At 44.2% G+C, this 13,632-nt stretch overlaps 2 protein-coding genes across 4 annotated transcripts; both read right to left on the bottom strand.

Moving 5' to 3' along the window:
* Window positions 1-533: 533 nt before the first annotated feature.
* Window positions 534-8,052, bottom strand: LOC129204194 (serine/arginine-rich splicing factor 7-like). 2 transcript variants are annotated; one of them, XM_054819691.1, is made up of 9 exons: window positions 7,390-8,052; window positions 6,790-6,970; window positions 6,470-6,646; window positions 5,479-5,553; window positions 5,253-5,354; window positions 4,690-4,743; window positions 2,332-2,376; window positions 1,626-1,661; window positions 534-844 (listed from the first exon to the last, which is right to left on the bottom strand). In XM_054819691.1, the coding sequence occupies exons 1-9, from the start codon at window positions 7,856-7,858 to the stop codon at window positions 820-822; spliced, it is 1,164 nt and encodes a 387-aa protein (XP_054675666.1). In that variant the 5' UTR covers window positions 7,859-8,052; the 3' UTR covers window positions 534-819. The 2 variants fall into 2 exon arrangements, with proteins under 2 accessions (XP_054675666.1, XP_054675667.1); XM_054819692.1 differs by lacking the exon at window positions 2,332-2,376 and having other exon boundaries at window positions 7,390-8,050.
* Window positions 8,053-8,228: 176 nt separating this feature from the next.
* Window positions 8,229-12,279, bottom strand: GEMIN6 (gem nuclear organelle associated protein 6). 2 transcript variants are annotated; one of them, XM_054819693.1, is made up of 3 exons: window positions 12,127-12,279; window positions 11,111-11,256; window positions 8,229-9,499 (listed from the first exon to the last, which is right to left on the bottom strand). In XM_054819693.1, the coding sequence occupies exons 1-3, from the start codon at window positions 12,235-12,237 to the stop codon at window positions 9,124-9,126; spliced, it is 633 nt and encodes a 210-aa protein (XP_054675668.1). In that variant the 5' UTR covers window positions 12,238-12,279; the 3' UTR covers window positions 8,229-9,123. The 2 variants fall into 2 exon arrangements, with proteins under 2 accessions (XP_054675668.1, XP_054675669.1); XM_054819694.1 differs by having other exon boundaries at window positions 11,111-11,588; window positions 12,127-12,167.
* Between the last annotated feature and the right edge of the window lie 1,353 nt (window positions 12,280-13,632).

Raw genomic sequence — 13,632 nt, forward strand, 5'->3', positions numbered from 1 at the left:
AGGACATAAAACAAGATTTCTAAAAATATTTACTTCAATAGTTTACATTCCAGAAGTATTCCAAATACGTTCAGGTGAGAAGTTCATTAGTCCTTTAATTAACAGGACAGACAAGACCAGCATTCACACATTCCTTGTTGTTCCCCCCCCCCCCCTTTGTCTGTTAATGCCCTTTGTCAACACTTTTAAGTCAAGCCGTCCAGTGTACAAACAAGCACCTCCAGACAGGTTTTCAGCTTCACTGAGCTTTGAGGAGGTGCAAATAAAAACACAAGATACAGATAACTATAACATTCACAACCAAACAGTAAGAATAACAGCTGGTACTGGTAACTCTTCACTCTAATCACTGCTCTGAAGGAACCAAGCCCTACCACAGGCACACACCTGCAGGACAGCCCTTGACCAGCTGCTGCACTACACTCAGTTTACAAGTGCCTGTAGCAGCCTGCCTCCTGCTTTTCGACATAGCAACACATGACCTGCTTCAACTACCCAAATATTAACAGAAACAGCAGGGTTATCACAAAATATTTCTTCTTTAGAAATGCACAGTTTATTTCAATGCGCCAATAAAAAAGCCCAACATTTCCAGATCACAGAACATTAACACAACAAAAGAGTTTTGCATTAGTCTGCTAATAAGACTTTTAAAAGATCCAGATTCATGCCAATCGTTAGTCAATAGAAACAGCCTTCTAGGACTAAGCCCTTACATTTATAAAGACACCACAAAATCCCTTATAATGATGTAAACAAAATAAATTTTCTTCTTAAACTTTTTAAATTTGAATCCATTCTTTCAGGACTTGCACTCCTTCAAGGGCTTCCTGATGGTGAATGACTGAAATGGAAAGAAAAAGATTAAGAGCAACTCCTACAGCAAAACCAACAGGAACTATGCACACTACCCCAGGTTCCCTCTGCTCAAGAGCCCTCCCCAAGTTCTTTTCACTTACAGTTCATGAATAGTGAGAAAGGCATTATGTTTTACACCTTTGTCAGTAACAACTGCTTTAAGCTTGGAAAGGGCAGGCAAAATAAGAGACATCAGCTACAACAGCAAGGCAAGACCTTGAGCCTGCACTCCAGCTGTGCAAAGGAATTCTTCCTCTGCCATAACCTACATGGTCACGGTTTAGGGCTTGCTGTGAGGCACCATCTCAAGACTATATAAATTCCTGGTTACATAGGAAAACTTGCTTCTTACTTCACAGTGCATAGCAAAAATTGGCAGCTGTGCAACTGAGAGCCAGCTGTGAGGAGCCATCAGCAGGAATTTAATCCTACCACGTATTCATGGTTTGTTCCATACCTTACATCACTCCTTCCCCAGATTCTAAATTCCTCAGTGACTCTGGGAGATTGATTCTCATTTGCCCACATTTTCTGTTGTCCTCTAAAATCTCATTAAAGCAGGTTACCTTAGAGATATTATCATGAATTTCTGACTACCAGTGGTAGGAAGTGCCCATAACAATTCATCTTTTCATAGTTCACAAATTAAGACAAGTAAAAAAACCTTTAAAGCTTTTATCTTTGCATAAGTTAACTCCTATAGCAACCACTCCAGACACTAGTTCTATGTAACTGTATGGCACACTCCAGTTTTAAGATATTCCTACCTTCTCTTTGGAGATGGTGATCTGGACTTTGAGCGACTGTTAAAAAAAAAACCAAACAACAAACCAAGACAATCAATGTGGTAAACTTGTGTACACTCAGTAACCATTTTTGACCATTTAAAAACTTACTGGTTTTTAAGTTTGATGCTGTTAAATACATTAAAAGACATCACCCTTAACGCTGCTGATAGCAAGCATACCCCATTACTTTAAGCAAGAAGCTGCAGTTGAGAAGAAAACTGCTGAAAGTTGGAGCCCTTGGGAAAAGAGCAACACACAGCTTCAAAGCAGCTATAAAATGATCACAGTAATCCTGCAAAGCAGGAGCAGTGAATCAAGTAGAGGAGGGTCAGGAAGACCGAGAACTACAGACAGTTGAGAACAAAGGTAGGGAAAGATATGCCCCAAAATCCTGTCAGAAATACTTTTTTGTCAATCATGGGTTAAACAAAAAACACATATCCACAATCCTTCTGGAAGAACTGCCTAATGTCCCACAATAAAAATCAGAGATTAAAAACATATATAAAAATAATGTATGAAAAATATTTTTAAATCCACAACTAAAAAAACCACAACAAAAAATCCCACATCACCAAAAAAACCAACCTCTTTCACATACAAGTGAAATACTGGTCCAAGCAGAGATTTCTGAATCATGACCAAAAAAAATAATACTGAGTGCAACTTGTATTTATACGCTCACCTTTTAGCAGGTAAGCCAGATTTAGATCTACCATGGGACCCAGACCTACAACAGGAGAAAAATACAGCTCAGCAAAGCAGCCAGTGGCATGCACATACAATGAAAGTTAGCTAAACCAGCAACAGCAAGTTCATACTACATAGCATCATAAACCAGGGAGGAAGCTCTGGTGCTGTGGGCTTTTCTTGAGACATTTCAGGAGAATATTTTAGATCTTATTCCAGAGACCCCACTTATCAGAAGACTAGAGCACAAGCACAAGAAGCTCCCCAGCAAAGCTTCAGCTACCACTATCACAAAACAGAAGACCTTGTACCAGGCTCACAGACTTTCCCCCTCTGCCTGCAAGTATCCCTTCCATAAGGAAAGAATAGTTTCAAGTGTCATCTTAGAAAAGTCTTTTAATAGCACATTAAGAGCCTGGAATAAGCCACAGGTAAGCGTGTATGCTGAAGAGCTGATGCATTTGTCAGATCAAGTTCCTGGTGCCACTTATATTCAAGTATAATATAGCTTTTTCATCAGTTATCCCAATAAAAACAGCATTTCAGTTTTCAATATCTGGCTACTAATGTGTAAACGGTTCCCAGTTCATCTTACGAATTAAAATCTACGCAAACAGTGAGACTTTCCTCCCACATTTATCATGTTACTTTACCAACTCAAGTATTTGCTGTTATTTAGAAAAATATTTGTCCTCCTAGAGCATCAGAATTCAGACATGGTGTTACTAAACACTGGGCTTTCTGATGTTCAAGATAGTCAGTTGTTTAATAGACTTGGCCAAAAAATAGTAAGAAACATTTATTTCACTTCTGCTCAGACTATTTTTAAAGGGTAATCAAGATTCACCTTTACCTAGCCTATTAACTTATAATGGACACTAGTGCCATAAATTAAACAAAGAATTAGGTGCCACTGCTTTGAAACCTGCCTGGTAAGCTGAGCCATCATCTGTCAGTTCCTAACACTATAACCAGTAATTCTGTTACTATATCGCATAGGATGGAGTTGCTCACAACTACCCAGAACTCATATTTGTAGCATGAGCATGACTTCCTTTGGTAAGAAGTACAGTAAGGCAGCACACAAGAGCATCATCTTGCTACAAGAACTGCTGGCAAGTCCTCCTTCCCAGAGGCACAGCAACAAAGCAGGACTGCAGATCAAAAGCTCTAGAAGCAGCACTGGTTATGTACTGGTGTAATAACAGAGGACCAGCACTGACCAATACAGAAAAGAGTTTTCACAGCAATTCCATAACTCCAGTCCTGAACTACCACTTCTCACCACTGCAACTGCAGACCTACGCAAAGTCAGAATTCCTCAGAAATTTCCATTTAAGTAGCAAGTCTTTCATGCAGGAACACAACTGTCCCAGAACTAGAAGTCACCAAGCAGCATCAGCAGTATCCAGACCCTTCCACAGCAGCAGCATGCAATTTGAGCCTGGCTAGTCATCTCCTGCATGAGTAGTAAGTCAGGACAGCTCTAGTAATAATAATCATCCTCCTCTTAAAGGCTCAATGTGCAAGTCCTAAAGTAGCAGGCAGACTTGGCTTGCATCAGAAAGGGGGAAAAGACAACTTCCAACTTAATCGGCTCTCACATCCATCACATTTTTATTCTATTCTTTCCCCTTTCTTCCAACTAAGACTTACCACAAAGGATAGAGGAAAATAATGCAGGAGCATTTACCCATTTTCCTCAACCTCCATTTCAGCATGAAAACATCCAGATCCACAAAACTGGGGCTACACGTCAGGGAAGTCCTTCAAAACACTGCCTGTGGCATTAGGACTCACGGCCCTGTTCACTCAGCCCTCCAAACCTCTGAGTCAAGGTTCCTACCACATGTAATGTTACATCACTGTAGTGCTAACTGTCAGAACTGGAGCTGACAAAGCTGAAAAGCTGCAAGCAAGAGTTCAGTCAATAGTGGCAACCTTCTCATTGGTTCCTCCCCAGCATTTGGGATTTACAAAAAAGCCTGCCAAGAAAAATGTAAGCAGTATTTCCTGCAGGACACAAGGTCACGCACACATGCATAGGCATTAACTAGTTTTCAAAACTTCTCTCTACAAACCTTAAATCATACAGATGCTTTGTTTATGGCTACATAAACTATCTATAGTAGCCACAGCCCAAAACACACTCATGTTTATTACAAGAAATTGATCAATACTTTAGTCTGTGAAAAAAGCATAAGTGTGAATACTGCTATTCTGCACAAACTTCTAACCCCTTCCAGCCAAACTTCCCTGGGGAAGAAAGAAAAAAAAAACCACCACACACACAAAAACTCCACCAAAAAAAATCCAAAACTATTACTGGTTTGAATTAAAACAAGTATCTTACCTGCTTCGAGGCCATACAACAGACCGGGACCTTGAGCGTGATCTGGACCTAGATCTAGGGGAAAAAAAAAAAAAAAAAAAAAAAAAAAAAAGGCAGTGAAAGCTCAACTACTACTACATAATTCACACAGCTGAGATAGTATCATAAAAGTCAAAGAATACTGACCTCAGAGAATTTTGTTGGAGCTACTGGTTTTGCAAAAGTAACTTTTATTATTAGAAAGCAACAGTACATTTGGCTAGTACTACCATCCACATAAGAAAACCCACTGCCTTCACCAACTAAGCATAATTACTCCCTGTATCCTTGAAGCTGAAGTAGGAAGCCTTAACCATAGATCAAGGCTGTAACTTTGACACAGTATAAAAAAAAAAAAAGCTCAGAAACAGCAGTTCCAAAGTCACAGGCTTAAATTTTTAGCTTCAAAAGAAGCGTTCAGATTAGCTCTCAGGGATATGACACCATGAAAGTTCCTGCAAACACAAGGACTACAAAATATAAACATTAACTCCAACAGCTATGTCCCCTTCAACAATGTTGTGGGCTTAACAGAAAGAACATACCTTGATCTCCTTAAAGAACCAGACCGAGATCTGCGGGGTGAAAATGATCTATACCTACGAGGAGAGATTGATCTGGACCTGCGGTAGGAAGCTGACCTTGATCTACAAAACAAAGGGGAAAAAAGCCCAAAATTACTGCAAGGTACTTTTCACAAGGACTACAGAAAGGAGTGGAGTAGGGAGAGGAGTAAGGAAAAGAACAAAAACACAACAGCCAGAACCCTACCTCCTACCACGACTCCGACTGCGTGACCGAGAATACCTTCTTCCTCGGGACCTCGAGCGGGATCTAGACCGGGACCTGGTTTTAGGTTAGAGAAAACAGGTATCAGGAAACAGCTGCAGCAATCAGTGCACGTGAGGCCCTGCTGAAGTCAAAACTGATTTCAGAAAACTAAAAAGAAAAAAAAACCCAAAACAAAACCACAAAAACACACCACTAGCATCTCTCAGTTGGAAAAAATCTCTGGGCCTACTTGTCTTGAGCATTTTACTACCTAGAAAAATGTTAAAAGCTGAATTACATTGCAGAATTACATTAGAATAGAAAACACTGTAATGCGTATTTAAAATAAACCTTGCAAGTTTGCAGGTCGACCCTCTTTGGCCCAAGGTCTAGCAGATCTAGACGATCTAGAAGTATCTATAGCCGATCGCTGCATCTAGGTGTTCTCTTCAATCTAACGACGATCAAACTGACAGCCCAATGAGCCAGGGTGAGGCTTGATTGACGCAAGAAGATTTTTCTAGGTGGGAATGTGGTCAATCTGGTGTTCCTCTTTCTAAACCGGAGGGGGGCCCCAATTGAAAGCCAAATTTACTGTTACGGCGATCACCGTCTCAAATTTTCTGCCCTTAAAGAATAAGGTGAAGCTACGTGTAGATGGCTCGAGGGGATCTGGCCTCTTATGCTGATCACCTCAAGGTCTAGGAGGATCTTAAGTGTCGGATTTGCAAGGCGCCTCAGCATGAAATCTTAAGGCTCGTGACATTCTGAATCAAGGCGACTGACTCAAACGAAGAAACCTGAAAGGTTTTGACCAGGTTGATTATTAAGATATTAACATTTTATATGTATTAGCAAAAAAAAATTGATAAACACCTGTTGACTTACAACATTAAGAGTTAAAACTGGTGTAACATTCTGTTCTTTGCTAACAAGAGCTACATAAAAGCGAACTGGCGAAGCAACCCAGCCACTCTGGCCCCACACGTACCTGCTCCTCCTTCGGCGACTATAGCGGTGACAATCATAAGCATAGTGGCCTTTCTCACCACACTCATAGCATCTGTCATTGGGGTCAAAGGGGCGCCGTGCAGGAGGCCTGTCGTAACGGGAGCGACGAGGCATCCCCGTTGACACTTCCACTCTAACCCTGGAGCCACATATTATCCTGCAAGACACAGCATGTATTAATCACAGGAATACTTTTCTCCCCTGTGCTCGTTACACACAGAACAGATATTGATGATTGGTGCGGGCTTAGGAGGTCAGAATCTGCAGCCAGAGCAGTTAAGGTTTTAGGCATGCACATACTTCCCATCGAGGCCGAGCACAGCATCTTCAGCATCTCTTGGGTCTTCAAACTCCACGAAGGCAAACCCCGGTGGGTTCCTCGCGATCCAGACGGTTCTCAGGGGCCCATAGTAGCTAAAGGCTCTCTCCAGCTCGCCTTTTCCCGCGCCCGTGCCCAGGTTCCCCACGTACACCTTGGTCTCTGCCGGGAGGGACGCCAGGTAAGGGCCGGCGCCCGGCCCCGCACAGCGGCCGCAGCGCGCAGGCGCGGGGCTGGACACGAGGCCGCGCGCGGCAGGTCCTCTGCCGCCCCTCCCCCCCGCCGTCCGCAGGCGCCGCCATCTTTGACACCGCCTCCATTTTGGTACGCTCCCACCGGTGCCGCGCTTTCCCTCCCCCAACCTCATCAGGGCCCAGTCTTCGCCACGGCCCCCGCGGCCCGACGGCGGCGGCACGGCCCCCAGCGTCTCCCTCCTCGGCCCCATCTTCTCTCACAGCCGGCCGCCCGAGGCAACAGCCACTTTCTCCCATCCCCAGCGCGGCGCGAACGCCGCCGCCACTCCCCCACCAATGGCAGCCCCCACCTGCTCCATACTACCCCCAGCTCCCCATTCCCCCTACCGTAACGCCCGTAGCGCGACATCTTCCCGGCTACAGGCCGAGTCCCGCGCGCGACCCTTTTATAGAGGGAACCGCCGCTGCGACTGCGCGCCGCGCCCCGACCGCCGCACGGGAGGGCGGGGCTCTGGTCGCTTGGCAACGCGGGGCGGGACAATCCCGCTCCTCGGGCGCGCGCAGGTCTCGCGAGAACGGCGGCAGGTCGGGTGCGCCTGACGTTGCGGCGCGGGGCCGAGTTGAGGGCCGGCTGTCCGGGTGGAAACCCCTCGGGAACCTGGTCGTGCCTGCTGTACAGGTCCCACGTCCATTGCCGTGTGCCTCCCCTGGGGCTCAGGTCATCGGTGAAGCTCCTCTTGGGCACAACCACCGCTCGCCCCCAGCTGCCACGAGAGCTTTCCGCCTGGCTGTGAGGAAGGCACGGTGGTGCAAAGAGGGAGCAGAGGAGACAGGAACCACTTGTTCCAGTTGTCATCCCTCCTATGAGACTGGTAACTCAGCTTCTGGCCCTGCTGAGACTGAAGCAGCCTACCAGGCTCCTTACTCCCTGGCAAGGAGGTAGGAGGCATTACCTTCCTTGTAATGAGGCATTCTCAAGGTCTTCTTAAATCTCTTGAGCGGAGCTTGACCTGATGCCAGCTCTCACACCGAATACACCCCAACTGGCCTTGGGTGCCCTGGAGTTCAGGCACTGGTTGAACCCTATCCCACAGCATTCATGCACTGGCATCCACCAACCTTTTCAGGTAGACACACATACACAGGAGCATTTGCATAGTAGAGGATTTTTAAGGAAAATCAGTGTGAAACTGACTGATCCATAGTAATTTTAAATAAACCACAGCAGGAATGAGAAGGGCCTTTTATTAACAAGGGTTAGACAGACTTTTCAAATGCATTTGAGCACACTAACATGTTTTGGTGCTATCTCATAATAAGACAGAACAAATTAATAGAGTAAGATAAATGAGAGCTCTAAGGGCTCCTGACTGGATTAATAATCTCGGGAATAATCATATTCTTGCATTGCATGTTGCCATAAACTAGAAACAAAGCATTAAGAAATACAAACTTCTTGAATTGCAAGAAATTCTCTAAGGAGCAAAGGTCATCCAATCACCACTGCTCTAAAATAACAAATATAGATAGGAAATGTTTTAAAACATGCTATTTGCCTGCTAACTTTCCCTAATAATTTTACAAATTTGGACCTACATTATAATTCATGTTCTAAAACAGGAAAACTGTTGTGGGGGAAAAAACAAAAAAGTTTTCTGAACATTTTTTTCATTGGGTTTGGGAAGTCCAAGTGTCACAATTCTCTTTCTGAAAAATAAAAAATCTGGTAAGCAGTTCAAATAAACATGTCTACACCACCAGATAATTAATTTTAAAGGCAGAGGAAAACACAGTTTAAATACACCATATATCATCTTCCACAATACTGTTACAAAAAATACTTATTAAACTGATATATCAGCTTAATATCGATAAACTGATGTATCAGTTTAATATATCATCATTATCCAATAGCTTGCTTTTAATAAGAAATAGTGCATGGAAAATGCTTCGTGCTTTTAGTTTACACTGCTTGTTTTATCCCTTTCTTAACGTACAAAAGCCATACAAAAGTACCTAAACCCAACATTTTTGCAAATAGTGAATATTGATACCCAGGACAGTTCCTAAAATAGGGCAGGTAAACCCATTCCTGAAGACAATGAGTTTAAACAGCAGACATCACTGTTGTTTTTCAAGATAGCCCTGTATCAAGCCTTGAACCCGAGACAGAATTATCTCATTGGAGCTGCTGCACTCTTCTGGACCATATGGTGGGTCAATAGTTAACACCCCCGCCACGCATAGCGTTCTTCCCGATTCACCTTGCTCTGTTACAGGGATGTGGTTTGTTTCTAGCCAAGTCTTTAAGTTATTTTTCCTCTTTTCAAGTTCCTCTGGGCTGTAGGCCTTGCTTTCTTCAGGCGCAAATATGTAAGAAAGCCGTTGCTTCATTTCATCGTCCCCCTCCTTGAGTATTTCGACCTTCTGGACAGCATGGCCCAAGACAACTGATATGGACACTTTTTCATTCTCCAGGAATGTTGCAAGGACAATACTGCCAAGGAAAGAAGGATGTATGAGTCACCATAATCAACTGAAGACTGAGAAACACAGGCCAAGATTTTTGGATGAGTGCTAATTAGCATCAGCATAACCCAGGTATTTAGGCAATATTGAGTACCCAGCATTTTTCTTGAAAAGCATGTTGCTATACCCTTAAAATACTGAAAACGTGGGGCTTTGCGGGTAACTTCTGGCCTTGAATTTGAAACTACTCTAGATACTATCAAGCAGAACTTTACTCTGAAAAAAGCAAAGCATACATTAAAATCAGGGCTGTGAATTTAAATATTTTTGTGCAGCATTCTCAACCTTGGTGAAGAACCTTAATTCTTCTAACATTCAAAAACAATGACACCTTCATACATTCAGCACTTTGAATGCTGAAGGCAATGGTGGCAGCTAACATCAGAACCTTTTAATGACAAATTACTAATAATTATTAATAATAAAATATTAAAAAATAATTTTTTTAAAATGAGTGTTGCTAGTTTCTTAACTGAAAACTATAGCTTGAATGTTACAATGGGAACACACCACAGCAGGTTCATGCTCATGTTGTAGCAGTCTGGTCTTTTCCCAAGGGCACTTACATCCCAGAAGTCCTAAAATACAGGTAGGAAGGAAGCTTATTATATTTCTTGGATCACTTCCCCGTATATCAACGAAGAGGATCAGAGACTATTTTCTTCCTCTTGTGGGAAGAAAAATTCCAGAATATGATGCTAGCACTTTGCTAATTTACTGTTGCCACCATTAGTGAAAGTAATGATTTTTTGGGAAATGTGCAATGAAATACGCCTTGGTTTTAGCCTGGGCCTTCCCCAGAATCACTCACAGCTGCGCACACCTTTCCTACTAAAATGATATGCAACTCCAAGATTAGAGTATTGGAGCTACTCCAGAGTTGAAGCAGCAACCAATTCTTCTGAAACACATCAGAAGCTGAATGTTTTAGTTTCTAGCTTCCATCTTGTGCTTGTGTGGGACAAGCTCACAAGTAAAAGGTATGAAAAAGCTCTGCCAGCAAGGACCCAAATTTCTGCCTGCTCCCTGGTGCGTTCTGCCTTTCAGACCCTGTTTTCAAGTTACTAGAGATACTAGAAATCTGTGGTACCACTTTATGTCCAATGCCCTTGCTGATTTTCCCTGCTTCCTCTCCAAAGCAGCCACTACACCTTCATGCATGTCTGGCTGGAGGGGAAAGCAGGGCATCGATGCGAGAACTCTGGACAGAGGATAAGGATTTCAACACCTAAAGTATTAAAAAACATTCCTGCAGTCTTTGTGAAGCAGGGCTTAGCATATTATTAAAAGTAGTCCTAAACATGTGCTAACCTCGGGTCCACAATAAAGTCAGCATGAATCCAGGTATTATCCATTCCCCAAACTTAACAGTCCTTGGAATGAGATTAAAGTGGATTTAGGTGAACTGGCCTCATCAACTACAATATTGCTTTCTCTTAGACCTTGCCAATTAAAAAACCAGGACACATAGCCCCAACATGCAGTTTTTGCTCCAAATAAGTTTTCTTTAGTCTTGAGATCTTTTCTTGAAAAACCTGCTTTCTCTTAGCTTTACAGAAACAAAAGTTTTGGTATTTACCTGGCAGAAACTGGATCAACTGTTAAGACCCATCCCTCATATTCATGTTTCTCAATTGCAGCAACTTTAACCATTTTGTTCACATACGTTTCCCAGTCTACAGGGCTTTTCCTCTGCCAGTCATTCATATTTCCTACATCCAGAACCTAGAAAATAGCCAGAGCAATTAGCAGAAGCAATGCATCCTCTTGCTTTGCCCTTCACATCAGAACTGAGTTTGCCTCCAGGTAAAGGTCTTCCATCCGTCTTAAGCACAATTTGCCTTTTTTAAAAAAAAAAAAGCAAACATTCACACAAATGATTGGTATGTCGCTGCAGTTCTGTAATTCCGCACCCAGTTCACTTGTTTTTAAAGGCAGGTGGTGAAGTTTCAAAAATCACTGCTCTGCTGACTTAACGCTTTCCCGTTGCATTAAACGTTTCATTTATTGCTCTGCCCTCTTCCAAAACCTTCGGGATCCCCGTCCCTAGAAAAAAGCTAGGGGAAAAAAACTAGGGTAAACTAGGCGTCCCTAGTTTGCCGCCTTTGCTCAGTGTACTGGCACATCCCTTGCGCCCAAGCCCTTTTTCCGCTGCCTGCGGGATGAGCGTTCTCCCGGCTCTATCCTCATCCCCTACAGCAGGGCGAGCTGCAAAGTGCTGTTCCACTCTTTTCCCCGTACCGGTAACGACAGCAGAGCCACTCGTCTCAGCATGGGGCCACACAACCATTTGTCTCAATCTCCACCGCGAAAGAGGCTGGGGAGAGACAAAGGCAGCGCAGGGAGGACAAACGGCTAGAGGAAGCTCCCTCCTTTGTTCCCTCCGGGCTCCGTGGCGCTGCCACCCTCCTCAATGCCTGCCTGCTCCCGGCTGAGGCAGCACGCGGCGGGACGGGCAGCGCAGGCAGCGACCTGGACCCGGCAGGAAGAGCCGCCCGCCTCCCGCCCAACCCCGCTGCAGCAGCCAGGCTCCACGGGGGCAGGAGAGGCGTGCACCCCGGGTCCCCTCGGCCCTGCGCCCGCATCCACACTCACCGACTCAGTGGCCGCCGGCCGCTCGGTTCCTGGCCCCGCTGAAGGCGCCTGGGAGCGGGCCGCGGCCCAGCCCCCTTTGCTCCCCGGCGGGACTGTCGCTTCCTGCTGCATTTGAACACTCTCCCGCCGCAGCTTAGGGGCTCCTTAAGCACGGAATTCGGGGGCCTCTGGGGCAGGGAAGCGCTCAGATCTGGAGTGTTTTATAAATATGTGTGTGCATATAAATTATATATTGGTTTATATACATGAGGCCAGACTGCAAAACAAGGAGGTGGGGTGCATAACACTTAAATCCACCTGGTGTTCTGCCTTCTGCCTCACTGAAATTACGTTGGGTTTGCTGATGCTGCTGTTAGTGCTGCGAGATTGCTAACTTGAGTACACAAAATCATGGCTCAAGCCACTTCAAGCAGTCTGTGTGCCTAAATAGCTATAGACACATGCTGTGCCAATCTCCATAAAAATAAAGTATTTTTGCTCCCTGGTTTTTAGTTGTGTTTACAAGCTTTCCTGTGCAGCTGTGAAGGCAAGAAACTTGATTTCCACACCCCCCAGAAAGCTGTTCTATTTTAACACTACTAATGAAAAGCTCCTTACGGTTGAAGCAAACTTGCTGCCATCATGTCAGTAATTTAAGTGAAAGGAAGCATGCAATGATTTTGTGAGCATAACAGAAAAAATATTAAGGGTATAAAATGAGATACTCTTATTTTGCAGGCTTGAGGTAATTTTTTTTGGGGGGGTGAAGTTTCAATTCAGCTTCCACAGTACTATGGGGATTAATTACAAATGGCTTATGCTACTGTATTCAGCTACTGTTTTCTTTCAGGTATAGCTTGTTTATTAGAAAGTGATTAGCAAATCTAATTGTTTTTACTATAAGAGCAAGCAACACAATGGGAAATCTTAGCTTCTGTTTGAAAGAAAAGTGGTGGAAAGAAGGAACATGGTTTGGTTTCACGCATTTATATGCATAATGTATTTTAGCTGTTTACAGTCTAAATAGCTTCCTAACTGGTCCCCTTCTGGATTACAGACTGGAGGCCAGTTTGTTCAAAGTCCTTTTTGAGCAAAATACTCCCAACATCCTCGGGTTTAATTTTTGCTAGTCTCAGTCCCTACTGATTTCCCCGCCCCCCCCTTGTTGCCAGTGTAGTTATTCAATTGTTCTGAATCACGAAGCCCTCAAGTGCTTTTTATCCTGTCATCTAAGCCGTATCTTATGGATACGGGTATTGTGGGCAGTTACTACAGCTCTCCCACCATACATTTAACCGTAATCACGGCCACGAAGAGGTGTAACTCTTCCAACTCAAGTAACTCTACTAGAGGAAGCTCCTGGCGTGGATCAAGTCGTAAATACGCAACTGGCGAAACTAAAGCTGCTTTTCTGGTGAGCACCGCTCTGCCGGTATTGGCGCACCGCGCCCTTTCGGGACGATCGGCACAACCCTGAAGCGCTTCCCTCGCAGGCCCGGACGAACGGTGCTTCCCAGGCGCTGCTGG

This window comes from Grus americana, chromosome 3 (assembly GCF_028858705.1).
Source record: "Grus americana isolate bGruAme1 chromosome 3, bGruAme1.mat, whole genome shotgun sequence".
Lineage (NCBI taxonomy): Eukaryota > Metazoa > Chordata > Aves > Gruiformes > Gruidae > Grus > Grus americana.

Bases quoted from the DNA above. Each gene is read 5' to 3' on its own strand.
- GEMIN6 (XM_054819693.1), bottom strand. From the start codon at position 12,237: ATGCAGCAGGAAGCGACAGTCCCGCCGGGGAGCAAAGGGGGCTGGGCC. The intron at 11,257-12,126 runs GTGAGTGTGGAT...GCTATTTTCTAG, and splicing joins GGCCGGCGGCCACTGAGTCG to GTTCTGGATGTAGGAAATAT. The intron at 9,500-11,110 runs GTAAATACCAAA...TTTCCTTGGCAG, and splicing joins GTTGATCCAGTTTCTGCCAG to TATTGTCCTTGCAACATTCC.
- LOC129204194 (XM_054819691.1), bottom strand. From the start codon at position 7,858: ATGACAACTGGAACAAGTGGTTCCTGTCTCCTCTGCTCCCTCTTTGCA. The intron at 6,971-7,389 runs GTAGGGGGAATG...CCCTCCCGGCAG, and splicing joins GTCGCGCTACGGGCGTTACG to AGACCAAGGTGTACGTGGGG. The intron at 845-1,625 runs GTAGGAATATCT...TTTCCATTTCAG, and splicing joins TCACCATCTCCAAAGAGAAG to TCATTCACCATCAGGAAGCC.